Consider the following 16,076-nt stretch of genomic DNA (forward strand, 5'->3'; position numbering starts at 1 on the left):
AGAGAACAGATTAGTGGTTACCATAGAAGAAGGGGTTAGGGAATGGGTAAAATGGGTAAAGGAGATCAACTGTATGGTGATGGATGTTAACTAGACTTGTGTGGTGATCATTACATAGTGTATAAAGATGTTGAACTATAATGTTATATATCTGAAATACATAATAAAAAAATTTTAAAGGTGAAGGTGTGTTTTATCCTTATTTAAGGTATTTAAACCCCTCATTTATATTGTTATCTCTGGAAAATGACTGCCAACATTTTAGGACAGTTGTAGTTGTTAGAAGTAATGTATATGTGGGCTCACTGTTTAAAATATATTATACATGTTAAAATAATAACTATTAATATAAATTGATATACAGAATATATAGCATATATAACTTTTCTTTTTAAAAATTGTCAATAAAAAATTTTTATTTTTTTAAAAATTTGGGGATATAAACCCCATTTTCAATGGAAAAAGGATAAGAATTTGAGTCTACATTAAATCTCCTATACCACTACATATGAAGGAAATTCTTGTCATATTAAATGTTATTAAGACTAGAATATTCTAGCCATGAGTAAGAGATTTCATTATTAAAAAGGACCTAGACAATGACTCTAAAGGAGCCATGTCATTATTAGAACAGAATTATAAAGAGGAAATTTCTGGCACTCATTTTCTTATAGTGTAGAATATCATACCTAAGAAAGAAAAATCTTCAAGTTATTTATATCATGGCAGTCTTGATTCTCTGAAAAATCCTCTTGATGAACATACCTTGCATAACAACTTTTTGGTGAATTGTCAGTCTTACAAGAAGTAATCAAGATCTCCAAGGACTACCAAATGTAAGAAAAGGTCAATGAAACTGAGTGGGTACCTGAAATGTGAGCAGTGAGAAGAAAGAAAGATAAGCTGTGTGGAGGGCAGTTGCTAATAAAAGCACTGTTCGAAGACATAGGAACCTTGACCCAGGAAAAAGGAGGGGACCCCACCCTGAGACCCCTGCTTTGGAGAGAGACTCTTGAAAAAAGAATGAGGTAGTCCCAGTTGATGGTGCAGCCTGGCTCTAGGTAGAGACAGATATAAATTCTTTCTTGAGAAAATTAGTCACAATTTAGGTCACATGTTGTTACATGTTAAGAAAAAGCAAACCTTTCACAGAAAGATTACCTACAAAGACAAGTTACCATGAGTGCAAGTCAGCAGAAACAACAAACAATAGATTTACATTCTTAAAGCCTATAAATCCTAGTGTGTTAGATATAGAATATAAAATATATAGGTATAAAATATTTATATAAATAAAAGATGGAATCACAATGAACAACAAGACTATCAGGAATGATCAGGCAAATTTGTGGAACACCTCAAAATGAACATTACATTATTAAAATTAAAAACTCAATGAGGCCCACCCCTCAAGCCAAGACTTCCTCCACCTGCACAGGCTCTGGGGTCCTGAGTGCTGAACATGCCAAAGCTTCCTCAGGAATCAGCCCTGGGTGCCCCAGCCTGAGAGAGGAATCCACCAGTGCAGGTGGGGGCTAAGTGCTAAAGTGTGGGGTTAAGAGAGTGGACCCAGGGAGCAAACTGCCGTTGGCTGCATGGAGACAGCCTGAAGGGATGGGAGTGAAGAGCTCAGCCATGTGGAGACAACCTAAGGGGATGGAAGTGAGGGGCTCCATGGCCGAGAATGCTCCTAGGGGAAGCATGGTCAGCCTTGGAAATGAGGCACCATTGTTGAGTGGTGCACAAGGGGTGGTGCTGTCATCGTGGACTTTCTCCCCACATGCCAACTTCTGCCTCCGTGGGCACTGGGGGGGACTGCCACCAGAGTGAGTAGACCCCAGTCTGTTGCAACTTCCTGCTGGTCTCTGCCACCGCAGGCACTAGAAGGGATTCCCATCGGAGTAAGTGCATGCACCCCAGTTGTGGCAACCTTATCTCTCCCCAGCCTGAGTGAGCAAGTGTGCCCCAATTAGCCACTGCTTTTGACACCTCTTGCCTGGGCAGGGAACAAATGTCTGAGGGTGGCCCACATGTGGAGGTGGGGTCAAAACCAAAACTGAGCCCCAGGGGCTGTGTGACTAAGGAAGAGGAATGGAAATCTCTCCATGCAGCTGTGCAAGCTGAGGATTAAATCCCAATGATCAGCTTGGTAAACCCTGAGTCTGTGGAATGGCTGAATGGACGAGTGCTCCCACAACTGAGACTGGTCTAGCTTTAGAAGCTGTGGATTTGGGGGACAAGGGCACAAAGGAGTTTGACCACATCAGCATCTGAGCTGCCCCCACAGTGCCCACAGTAGGTCCAGAGACCTACCTAGAGGTATTGGAGGGCCTCCCGGGTAGGCAGGGTATGGCTGTGACTCACTGTGGGGGCAAGGACACTGACAGCAGAGGCCCCAAGAAAATTTTTTTTGTTTCATTTTATTTTGTTGTTGCTGTTTTTTTCTTATTATTTTTCTTTTTTGTTTTTAGTTTTTAATATATTTTTAATATTTCTATTTTTATCTTACTTTTTGTGGTTTTGTGATTTTTTTGTTTTTGCTTTGTTTTGATTTGATTTTTTTACTTTTTTTGATCATTTTTGTGTGTTAGTTTTATATTTTCTTTGCTTATTTATAGCTTGCTTTCTGCTTTTGTTTGTTTTTTTGTTTTTATTAGTTTTGTTTTTATCATTTGTTTTCATTTTGGGGTTCTTTTGTTTGGTTGTTTTGTGTTTTGTTCTCTTTATTTTTAGGGTTTTTTTGGTTTTTTGTCTGTTTTTTGTTTGCTTTTGTTTGTGTTTGGTTTTGTTTTTAACATTTCTCTTGGGTTTTGTTTGTTTGTTCTCTTTATTTTGTTGTGTTTTTGTTTTTGTTTTTGCTATTTGTCTTGGGTTTAGTTTGTCTGTTTATTTTCTTTTCCTTTCTTTTTTTAATCTTTTTTGGCTGCACCTCACAGCTTGTGGGCTCTTGGTTTCCTGGCCAGGGATAGGGCCTGAGACCCCGGGATGGGAGCACCAAATCAAGGACACTGGACCACCAGAGAATTCCTGGTCCCATGGAATATTAATCAGAATGAGCTCTCCTGGAGGTCTCCATCTCAACACCAAGACCCATGTCCACCCAACTGCCTGCAGCTCTGATGCTGGACACCTCAGGCCAAAGAACCAGCAAGACAGGAACACAGCTTCACCCATCAGCAGACAGGCTGCCTAAATCCAACTAAGCTCCCAGAAACCCAAAAACACACCCCTGACACGGCCCTGCCCATCAAATGGACAGGACTCAGCTCCACCCAACAGAGTGCAGGCACCAGTCCATCCTACCAGGAAGCCTACACAAGCCCCTGGACCAACCTCAACCACCAAGGGGCAGACACCAGAAACAAGAGGAACTATGACCCTGAAGCCAGGGAAAGGAGACCACAAACACAGTAAGTCAGACAAAATGAGATGACAGAGAAATATGTTGCAGACGAAGGAGCAAGGTAAAAACTGACAAGACCAAATAAATGAAGGATGAAATAGGAAATCTACCTGAAAGGGAATTCAGAGTAATGATATTAAAGATGATTCAAGATCTCAGAAACAGAATGGAGGCACAGATCGAGAAGTTACATGAAATGTTTAACAAGGACATAGAAGAACTAAAGAACAAACAAACAGTGATGAACAACAAAATAACTGAAATGAAAAATACAAGAGAAGGAATCAATAGCAGAATAACTAAGGCAGAATAATAGAAAAGTGCATTGGAAGATAGTATGCTGGAAATAACTGCCATGGAGCAGTATGAAGAAAAAGAATGAAAAGAATTGAAGACAGTCTCAGAGACCTCTGGGACAACGTTAAATGCAACAACATTCAAATGATAGGGGTCCCAGAATAAGAAAAGAAAGAAAAGGTCTGAGAAAATATTTGAAGAGATTATAGTTGAAAACTTCCCTAACATGGGAAAGGAAATAGTCACCCAAGTTCAGGAAATGCAGAGAGTCCCATACAGGAAAACACAAGGAGGAACATGCCAAGATACATATTAATCAAACAAAACAGAAATTAAATACAAAGAAAAATATTAAAAGCAACAAAGGGAAAAGCAACAAATAACATAAAAGGGAATCCCCATAAGGTTAACAGCTGATTTTTCAGCAGAAACTCTGCAGGCCAGAAAGGAGTGGAATGATATATACAAAGCGATGAAAGGTAAAAACCTACAACCAAGATTACTCTACCAAACAAGGATCTCATTCAGATTTGAAAGAGAAATCAAAAACTTTACAGACAAGCAAAAGCTAAGAGAATTCAGCACCACTAAACCAGCTTTACAACAAATGGTAAAGGAACTTCTCTAGGTGGAAAGCACAAGAAAAAAAAAAAGACCTACAAAAACAAACCTAAAACTATTAACAAAATGGCAATAGGAACATACACATTAATAATTACCTTAAATGTAAATGGAATAAATACTCCAGCCAAAAGATACAGATGGGCTGAATGGATACAAAAACAAGACATGGATGTATGCTGTCTACTAGAGACCCATTTCAGATCTAGGGACATATACAGACTAAAAGTGAGGGGACGTAAAAAGATATTCCATGCAAATGGAAATCAAAAGAAAGCTGGAATAGCAATACTCATATCAGACAAAATAGACTTTAAAATAAAGACTGTTACAAGAGACAAGGAAGGACACTGCATAATGATTAAGGTATCAATCCAAGAAGAAGATATAACAACTGTAAATATTTATGTACCCAATATAGGAGTGCCTCAATACATAAGGCAAATGCTAACAGCTATAAAAGGGGAAATTGACAGTAACACAGTCATAGTAGGGGATTTTAACACCCCACTTACAGCAATGGACAGATCATCCAGACAGAAAATTAATGAGGAAACACAAGCCTTAAATGGCACATTAGACCAGAGAGACTTAAGGGGTATTTACAGGACATTCCATCTGAAAGCAGCAATATACACTTTCTTCTCAAGTGCACATGGAACATTCTACAGGATAGATCACATCTTGGGTCACAAATTAAGCCTTGGTAAACTTAAGAAAATTGAAATCATATCAAGCATCTTTTCTGACAAAAACACTAGGAGATAAGAAATCAATTACAGGGAAAAAAAATAAAACACTATAAAAAACACAAACACATGGAGATGAAGTAATATGCTATTAAATAACTAATGGATCATTGAAGAAACCAAAGAGGCAATTTTAAAATACTTAGAAAAAAATGACAATGAAAACACATTGATTTGACAGAGTCTCTGCTTCAGTGATGTCTGTCTCACAATGGCTCCAAATGATTTCTGTACTGCAAAATAAAGCCAAACTCTGGAAACCAAAAAAAAAAAAAAAAAAAAAAAGAAAACACAATGACCCAAAATGTAGGGGAAATGGCAAAAGCAGTTCTAAGAGGTAAGTTTATAGCAATGTTATCTTACCTCAAGAAACAAGAAAAATCTCAAATAAACAAACTAACCTTACACCTAATGCAACTAGAGAAAGAAGAACAAACAAAACCCAAGTTAGCAGAAGGAAAGAAATCATAAAGTTCAGATCAGAAATAAATGAAATAGAAATGAAGAAAACAATACCAAAGATCAATGAAACTAAAAGATGGTTCTTTGAGAAGATAAACAAAATTGATAAAGCTTTAGCCAGACTCATCAAGAACAAAAAGGGAGAGGACTCAAAGCAATGAAATTAGAAAAGAAAAAGGAGAAGTTACAACTGACACCACAGAAATACAAAGGATCTTAAGAGACTACTACAAGCAACTATATGCCAATAAAATGGACAACCTGGAACAAATGGACAAATTCGTAGAAAGGTATAACCTTCCAAGATTGAACCGGGAAGAAATAAAAAATATGAACAGACCAATCACAAGTAATGAAATGAAACTGTGATTAAAAATCTTCCAACAAACAAAAGCCCAGGACCAGATGGCTTCACAGGCGAATTCTATCAAACATTTAGAGCAGAGCTAACACCTATCCTTCTCAAACTCTTCCAAAATATAGCAGAGGGAGGAACACTCCCAAACTCATTCTACGAGGTCACCATCACTCTGATACCAAAACCAGACAAACATATCACAAAAAAAGAAAATTACAGGCCAATATCACTGATGAACATAGGTGAAAAATCCTCAACAAAATGCAAGCAAACAGAATCCAACAACACATTAAAAGGGCCATACACCATGATCAAGTGGGACTGAGCCCAGGGATGCAAGTATTCTTCAATATATGCAAATCAATGTGATATACCATATTAACAAATTGAAGAATAAAAACATATGATCATCTCAATAGATGCAGAAAAAGCTTTTGACAAATTTCAATACCCATTTATGATAAAAACTCTCCAGAAAGTGGGCATAGAGGGAACCTACTGCAACATAATAGATGCCATATATGACAAACCCACAGCCAACATTGTTCTCAATGTTGAAAACTGAAACCGTTTCCTCTAAGATCAGGAAAAAGACAAGGATGTCAACTCTCATCACTATTATTCAAAATCATTTTGGAAGTGCTAGCCATGGCAATCAGAGAAGAAAGAGTAATAAAAGGAATCCAAATTGGAAAAGAAGTAAAACTGTCACTGTTTGCAGATGACATGATACTATACATAGAGAATCCTAAAGATGCTACCAGAAAACTACTAGAGCTAATCAATGAATTTAGTAAGGTAACAGGATACAAAATTAATGCACAGAAATCTCTTGCATTCCTCTACCCTAATGATGAAAAATCTGAAAGAGAAATTAAGGAAACACTCCCATTTACCATTGCAACAAAAGAATAAAATACTTAGGAATAAACCTAACACCATACACAAAAATAAACTCAAAATGCATTAAAAACCTAAATGTAAGGCCAAACACTATAAAACTCTTAGAGTAAAACATAGGAAGAACACTCTTTGACACAAATCGCAGCAAGATCTTTTTTGACCCATCTCCTAGAGTAATGAAAATAAAAACAAAAATAAACAAATGGGGCCTAATGAAACTTAAAACCTTTTGCACAGCAAAGGAAACTATAAACAAGATGAAAATACCACCATCAGAATGGCAGAAATATTTGCAAATGAAGCAACTGACAAAGTATTAATCTCCAAAATATGCAAACAGCTCATGCAGCTCAATATCAAAAACCAAACAACCCAATCAAAAAATGGGTGGAAGACCTAAACAGACATTTCTCCAAAAAGACATACAGATGGCTAACAAACACATGAAAAGATGCTCAACATCACTAATTATTAGAGAAATGCAAATCAAAATTACAATGAGGTATCACCTCACACCAGTCAGAATGACCATCATCAAAAAATCTATAAACAATAAATGCTGGACAGGGTGTGGAGAAAAGGGAACCCTCCTACACTGTTGGTGGGAATGTAAATTGATACAGCCATTATGGAGAACAGTATAGTGGTTCCTTAAAAAACTAAAAATAGAACTACTATATGACCCATCAATGCCACTACTGGGCATATACCCTGAGAAAACCATCATTCAAAAAGATACATGCACCCCAGTGTTCATTGCAGCACTATTTACAATAGCCAGGACATGGAAGCAACATAAATGACCATCAACAGAGGAACGGATAAAGAATATGTGGTATATATGTACAATGGAATATTACTTAGCCATAAGAAGGAATGAAACTGTGCCATTTGAAGAGACATGAATGGAGCTAGAGACTATCATACAGAGTGAAGTAAGTCAGAAAGAGAAAAACAAATATTGTATAATATCACTTTTATGTGGAATCTAGAAAAATGGTACAGATGAACCTATTTGCAAAGCAGAAATAGAGACACAGACCTAGAGAACAAATGTATGGATACCAAGGTGGGGTAGGGGGGTGAAATGAACTGGGAGATTGGGCTTGACATATAATCACTACTATGAATAAAATAGATAAATAATAAGAACCTACTGTATAGCACAGTGAACTCTACTCAATGTTCTGTGGTGATCTAAATGGGAAGGAAAATCAAAAAAAGAGAGGATATATGTATACATATAGCTGATTCACTTGCTGCAAGCAGAAACTAACATAACATTTTAAAGCAACTATACTTCAATAAAAATTAATAATAAAAAAACTCAGTGAATGAGAGATTAGAGACCGGTGTATAAGGAATTAATAAACTTGAAAATATGTCTTTAGATATTCCCAAATGCTTCATAGAGAAATAGGGAGGTGCAAAACAGAAAAAAAGAATTATAAAATATTTATTCTTTTATTAATTAAAAACATTTATGGAGCCCCTAGGGTATTCTAGTCTCTAGTAATAGAAAGACTAATAAGATAGGATTTCTGTTTGGGTTGACAGACTACTAGTTGACCCCACTCAAATTCACTCTCCACTTCTTCCCACACACATGGTTGCCCAGCTAAAGATTACATTTCCCAGCCTCCTTTCAACTGAAATTAGCCTAAGAGAAAGTTCTTGCCAGCAGAATGTAAGAAGTAATTCTAGAAATTCTGGCTCCTTTGTCAAATAGGAAATTGCTTTCCTTGACTTCATATTTTTCCTTTCCATGAAGTGGAAACCAGATGTGGCAGTGGCCTCTTCACCTGTATTGAAAAGAAAATGACAAACTGATATCAAAACACCAAGATGAGGCCAACACACATCCCTGAATGATTTCATGTGGTAGAACTTCTACATACAACAGGAGTGCCACTTTCAGACTAAGGAAGAAAAACCTTTTACTTAAACCACAGTATTTTTTAGTTTTATTGTTACATCATACTGGCAGTTACCCTAGTCTAATGAACACAGCCTTCAAGGAGCTGCCTATGTTAAAATAGAGGGGAAGAGACTTTAAACAAATGCATAAGAAATTATCAGGAGTGCTCTGATAGAAAACAATACAGAGTCAAGTGGAAATGGATAAGACAACTCTTCTTGGAGAAGGAGATTTCAGGTTGAACATGAAGATTAGTTCACCTATTTATTGGTAAGTGGGGATGAATGGGAGGATGGTATTTCAGACAGAAAAATCAGTATGAGCCAAAGTACAAAGCCCTCAATAACATGGTACAGGTATAGTCAAGAAACCACCAGTCATGTCATGGCTGGGAGGAAAGGAAGAGTCACTGGGAGACAAGGCTGGAGATGTAAAAATCATCCCATTATAAAAGCTCTTGTAAGTAATGTGATTATAACTGATTTATCCAATGTGTGTCTAATATGGAGGGAAGATGGGATTCTACAATTTAACAGTTTCTGGCTTGTACAGCTGGGTAGATAATTTTGCCATTCACTAAGATAAAAGTGTGGATAAAAATATAGCTTCAGCTTTATACAGTAATAAGACTAAAAGTTTTTATGTCAAATCAAATTTATATCTTTCCTTTTGCAAATGAGAAAACTGAGTCCTGAGAGTTTAACTGATATTCCAATAACCTCAATCACATTTAGCAGCAGAGCAAAAGCTAGAAGATGAATTCCTTCAGACTCTCAGCTTAAAGTCTTTTTGGAACAGATTTATAGGGAATAAAAAGCTATGCAGTTTGCTGTGAAACAAATAAGTTTATCAGGATAAAGGAATTTGTAAATAAGGGTTGGGGGTTTAGGGGATATTTACTCAGGAGTAAAATTCACATCAGCAAATAGTAATAAGAATATATTGTTGTCCCAGATTCTAGAAGACTTTAAATGCCAGATAAAGGAGATTTATTCAAAAAATATTTAATGTGCACCAATAATGTGTCAGATACCATTATAATCACTGGGAATACATCAGCAAATAAAAAAAGTTTTGTCCTCATGAAGTTTTCAATGTAGAGAGAGGAACAATAAAAATAAATTTGTAGCTATATGTCAGACATACTATTAAGAAATGAAAGCAAAAATCAGGAGATAATAAGTACTAAGAGTATCTGTTTCATATAGGCTGGTCACAGAATGCAGAGACCTGAGGGACGTAAGAGATAAAGGAGAGTAGACATCTGAAGAAAGAGCATTCCAGATAGAAAGTACAAGTGTGAAGGCCTTGAGGCAGGACCATACTTGGTGCGATAGGAACAGAGCATGGAGACAACTATGGCTAGAGCAAAATAAGCAAGACAGTCTTGTCTAGAAGAAGTGGTCAGAGATGCAGTAGGATGTGATCATGTATGACCTTACAGGCCACAGTGAAGTTCTTAGCTTTTACCTTAAGTGATATGGAAACCATTAGAATATTCTGAGCAAATAATGTCCTGGTGTATATTTTAACAAGATTCATCTGGCTACTGTGCCAGCTACAGACTGTAAAAGGGCAAGGGATGGAGCAAGAACACCAATCAATAGGCTATTGCAGTAATCCAGGCAAGAGCACTGGTGCTCTGGATCAGGATGGTATTAGCGGAGGTGGTAAGAAATGGTTAGGTTCTGGATACATTTTGAAGGTAGAGCTATCAGGATATCTTTCAGGTTAGATATGAGGTATAAAAAAGAAAGATAGCAGGCTCTGATGACTCCAAGATTTGGGGCTTGACCTTGAATTTGCACAGTTGTCATTTATTAAAATGTGGATACAGAAGGTTAATAGGTGAAAAGAAAAAAATCAAAAGTTATGTTCTAGATTTGTAGAGTTTGAGGTGCCTGTTTGCTATCTAAGTGGATTTGACTTTATCTTTTATGTGGTGAATAGTCATTGGATAGTCTTGAGCAATGAAATGATAGTAAAATATATTAACCTAAATGTATCAAAGAAATAACATTAGAAAACTATCAAAGCAAATGTAGGTTCCCACAATCCTCTACTCAGGTTTGATTAATTTGTTAGAGTGACTCAGAGAATTCAGGAAAACAGTTTACTTAGTTATGTGTACCAGTTTATTACAAAAGGATATGATAAAGGATACAGATGGACATCCTGAAAAAAGAGATTCACAGGGTAAATTATGTGGGAATGGGTGCAGAGCTTCCATACCCTCTCCAGGCATCACTATCCCAGCACCTCCATGTGTTCACCAACTCAGAAGCTCCTTGAACCCAGTCCTTCTGGGTTTTGATAGAGGCTTCATTACATAAACATAATTGATTAAATTATTGACCCAGAGGTCAGGAGGTGGGACTGAAAGTTCCAACCTTCTAATCACATTGTTGGTTTTCCTGGCAACTTGGATCCTTAGATGGGGTCCAAAAGTCACCTCATTAACATAACAAAAGATATCTTTATCACTCTCATCAGTTAGGAAATTCCAAAAGTTTTAAGAGCACTATGCCAGAAATGGGGACGAAGACCAAACATATACTTCTTATTGTAAATCACAATGCCACAGAGGGCTATTGGCATTTGGGATGGAGCAATATGCAGGATTTTACTGCACATTGCTGTTTACAATGCCCAACACCTACCCACTTAATGTCAGTGCTACCTCCTACTCATTGTGGAACCTATAAGTGGGTACACATTTCCAAATGCCCTCTAGGGGTGGTACTGACTCAGTTAGAGAATCCTGCTCTAGACAACTGAATACAAGACTATGAACTTTAGGCAAAATAACATTAACAGGCACACCTTGAATCACAAGCCTCCAACTTGTTCACAATCTATTAAATAAAAGTAAGATTCTATCAGTCTCTGCCCACATTTTCTGCCATCACAAAAGATAACAAGTCTGTTCTGATTGACAGTGCCAACTGGTAGCTACCAATGAAAACTATTCAAAATAAAAATTGACTTCATTCCAGACAGAGCAATGTTTGTGGGACAGCTCAGTTAATTTTTTTTTTTTATGTGTACATAAACCATCTTTTTAAAGCTCTTCTTATCTCCCCTTTCTCTTCCAAACTTTATTTTCCTTAAAAATAAAAATCACCTATTTCTTCATATCTTCATGTTTATGTCAAACAATGTCCATGTCTGATAAGTCAAGTCCAGGAGCCTCCTTAAAATCATCATAACTGTCTCTACCAACCTTTATTTTTCTACTAATTTGATGTACTTTACCTTAATTGGAAGCAATGAGAGAAAAATAATTACTCAATGTTTTCGTGTTTTAATTAATTACTATAATTTAAGCAATATCATTTTTCTCTTTCTGTCATAAAAGTATATAATCTAAAGATACATTTTGGGGAAACTGGGCACATTTAATCATCTATAAATTAAGGAGTTTCCACCAGATGATTTCTAAGTTGATTTCTTCTTGTACAATCCTCTAACTCTACAATATTGTGTCTATGGGAAAATGCTGAATGCTACATAATCAACTTATAAGTGAACTTTGGGCTAAAACCTATTTATGAGTTATAGACTCTGCAAGTATAAAAATATACAATCAGCATAACTGCATCTATATTTGAGTATAAATGGCTACATATTGGTAATATTAATCACTAATAAAGATAGAGCTTTTGCTATAACCTAGTCAAAAACCTAATTGTTTGACAAGGACCATTTTTATACAAATGTACAAATGCAAATGCATCATAACTGTGTTTTTCTTTTATACTTCCAAGTTTATAAATGTTTAAAGATTTCTGTATGAAGTTACAAAAGTACTTGACCACAAAGGAAAAAGCAGTTATAAAGCTGTAGCCTCATTTTTTTTTCTATTTGAAACTTAGAACATAAAATTCCTTTTAAACCATATTGCTCTATTTTTTACTAAGTAAATTGACCTTTAGAACATAAGAGCTGACTGATCAAGTCATGGAGTACTTTGACAAACTAAAGAAATCTTCAAAGGATATTTAAGTTTATCTCCAAAGCATATAGTCCGAGAAGAAATTTGGAATGTTGAACCAACAGAAGCTACTCTTTTGTTTTAAAATGTATGTTTTAAAAAGATTAGCTATCTAGACAATACTAAAAAAAAAACTATTAATGTGTATTTATCCTCATAATCAACACAAGTAGAAAATGCATAATGTTTTTTAAAGCATTAAGAAGATATTTATTTCTACTGATCATCAGAACATAATTCAATTCAAAACATTGAACTCTATGCCTAAAGTCTAAGAGTAGAAAGCAATAAGACAAAACAAATCTCCTGGGACTTCCCTGGTGGTCCAGTGTTAAAGAATCCACCTTCCAGTGCAGGGGACAAGGGTTTGACCCCTGGTCGGGGAACTAAGATCCCACATGCTGCTGAGCAACTAAGCCCGCACACCACAAATACTGAGCTCATGCACCACAACGAGAGAGCCCGCATGCCTCAAACTACAGAGCCCATGCACACTGGAGCCCATGCCACAACTAGAGAGAGAAAATCCACACTCCACAACTAGAGAGAAGCCCACACGCCACAACGAAGGGCCCGCATGACACAACTAAGACCTGACTCAGCCAAAAATAAAAAAGAAAAGAAATAAATAAAATTTTAAAAAGGGAATACATTAGGAAATCCTTTTTAAAAATAAATAAGTAAATAAAATTTAAAAATAAAACAAATCTCCTCTCATGGAACATAGTCTACTAGAGATAAAAAGTTCTATATCCAAGAATTTAGGAATCCAAAGTGACATAATTTTCCCTTTGTTATTCAGTTTTTCTTTTATGTGGTTTAAAAAGAAAACCCAGAATAATATGCCAATCTACTGCCTTTATTCTGAGGAGAAGAAATATCAGATAGACACCAGCTGACTGAGACCACACATATATGGGCAGCAGCCACCACAACAGTGTGTCTTGCCTTTTGTACAAAGTGTATACATATATACATGTAAATATATATATGTATAGATAGATAGATATAGATATAGATATAGATATATATAGATATGTAATCCAGTGAGAAGTGCTCACATGTACCCAGATAGGGGACAGAAGCAGTTGTAGCAGCTGGAGTGGAGCCCATGGTAGAGGTACATGGGAAGTGGTAGAGAGTAGCAGCCTCCCCTCCATCTTCCCACCCTGGGCCAAATGAAGGACCCGGGAGGAAGGACAGCTATCCAAAGAAGATGAATATACATATGTACGTGTGTGTGTGTATGGTATAGTATCAAAACTAAGACTCTTCATATGTTTCATGTATAAAAATTTCAATCCTTAAGTCATTTAATTCTCAGCCTTTCTGTTTTTATTATGGGGAAAAGTATATTTCATTGGTCATTTTAAACATATAATACATATAGAATAAATACAGAGGAACATATTTTTCTTAAATCTCTTCTCAATTTGTTGAAATCAATTGAAAACTTTGTAATCTGAAAGACAATTTCTATGTACACATTTCTGATAAGTTGCCTAAAGAAATCTCAGGGAGGAAAAAGGACCTGAATTGCTAAGCCTTCATTAATTTGTTGTAGTTTATTTTCTCATTCTAAATAAATACTCATTTTAATATCCAATTTTGTATTTGTAATCTTATATTCTTTTTCTAAAAGAATGACCCAAAACCTATACACAGATCCCGTAAAACGTGCCCCCTTCCAGGCCCCTGGTGTGTGCCACTGCCTCAAAAGAAAACATCCAAGAAATTCAGGGGAGTGTCTAAGAGAAGGTATAGTAAATGTGAGACTTAATAGAGGGAAGTCAGGCAGGACAACCAGACTGCCTGGACCAGATGATGGTCTGATGAGAAAACACTGCCTGGGGGGGATTCTCAAACCAGGAAGATGAAGGCTGATAAAATTTATGTAGAATGGATTCTTTGGCAGACCCAGATCTAGATGATTTAATCTCTCTTATTATGATTCCCCAAGGGTGGTAGTGAGGTGGGAATCTAGAAATACATTTTAAAAAAAATGCCTGGGCTAGAAAGCAAAAGGAAAATAAGAGGAAAGAAGGTGTTCTACTCCAAAAGCCTTAACTAGCTTGTTACGTGTGAAAAAAGGGACCAGCATATAAGTTCAACAGTTAAAAACTTGGGTGAGCTTTTTTGAATAACAATAATAAAAATAGTTATGTAGCTCTTACCATGTGTCAGACACTGTTTACATATATTCGCTCATTTAATCATCCTAATAAATCTTTGAAATGGATATGACTATTATCTCCATTTTACTAATGAGAAAACTGAGGTAAAGAGAAATTAAGTAACCAGCCCAAGACCACACAGCTGGGAAGTGGCTGATCCAGGATTCAGACCAGGCAACCTGACTCCAGAGGGCATGTATTTAATTCTTTACCCTATGCTGAAAGGTGCCAAGAGTGAAGAAGGGGCAGAAGCACATAATAAAAAAAAAGTATTCTTTAGAGAAATAAAAAAAAAGCATACCCTCTCTTTCTCTGAAAAAGGAGTGGAAAAGTCAATGAAGATGTAGAAATAATTTGAAGTGGTTAAGAGGATGTGACTTAAGATGAGGCAAGTTCCTCTCTTAGTGAAGAAAAGTGGGAGGGTAGATGGACACTGATGGATAGGAAAGAAACTAACTGGTTTTATAATTTCAAAAATTCAATTTGGGAAAAGGAGTTGGCAAGAAAATAGATTTTTAAAAATTATATTTTCAAGTGTCACATATCTTAGGAAACCTGAGCTATGAACCGTGATATTTCTTAGTTCTTTGGCTCCATTATATTTCAACTACGCGTCTCCTAGACACTGCTAAAGTACTTGTTTCACTCAGGATTTGTGTTTTCAACCATTTAAAGCTTTTTTCCCTTATGACTGTTTTTGAGTACTACCAAGAGCCCAGCTAGGGATGAGTTATGTTTGTTTCACACTAAATTGCTTCCTTAAAATATGACATATATATTCTGCCCCTTCAATCTGGAGAAATAACCTCCAGGTTTTCAAATGTTTTTATCTGTGTGGTAAATCAGGTACCTCTGAGAGTCAACAATGGTTTATTACTATACTTTATCCATTAAACAAACATATTCATATTCATTTGAATGACAGGAAAAGAAAGGCATGATAACTTACCTGTATTGTATTCCTCTCATGTGGCATAATGTATTCAACTGATGATAATCAATGTTCTTAGGCATTTGCAAGCCTGCAAAATTAAAAAAAAATCAATTAAAAATGTGAGTAATTTTCAGTAATCTTATTAACCAAGTTTGTAAATACAGTTTAATTGCAAACATTCATCATAGTAAAAGAACTCAGTGACTATGGAAGTGAGGTATTAACAGTCTTTGTTACACAAGCAGAATTGAATAGGGTGATTA

General features: G+C 36.2%; 1 protein-coding gene across 1 annotated transcript in view; it reads right to left on the reverse strand.

The window, feature by feature from the left end:
* CNBD1 (cyclic nucleotide binding domain containing 1) overlaps positions 1-16,076 on the reverse strand; it is a 414,652-nt gene that overhangs the window by 371,007 nt on the left and 27,569 nt on the right. The window contains 1 exon segment of the mRNA XM_059901721.1: positions 15,829-15,901. Coding sequence (XP_059757704.1) covers positions 15,829-15,901 — 73 coding nt within the window.

This window comes from Balaenoptera ricei, chromosome 17 (genome assembly GCF_028023285.1).
Source record: "Balaenoptera ricei isolate mBalRic1 chromosome 17, mBalRic1.hap2, whole genome shotgun sequence".
Classification (NCBI taxonomy): domain Eukaryota; kingdom Metazoa; phylum Chordata; class Mammalia; order Artiodactyla; family Balaenopteridae; genus Balaenoptera; species Balaenoptera ricei.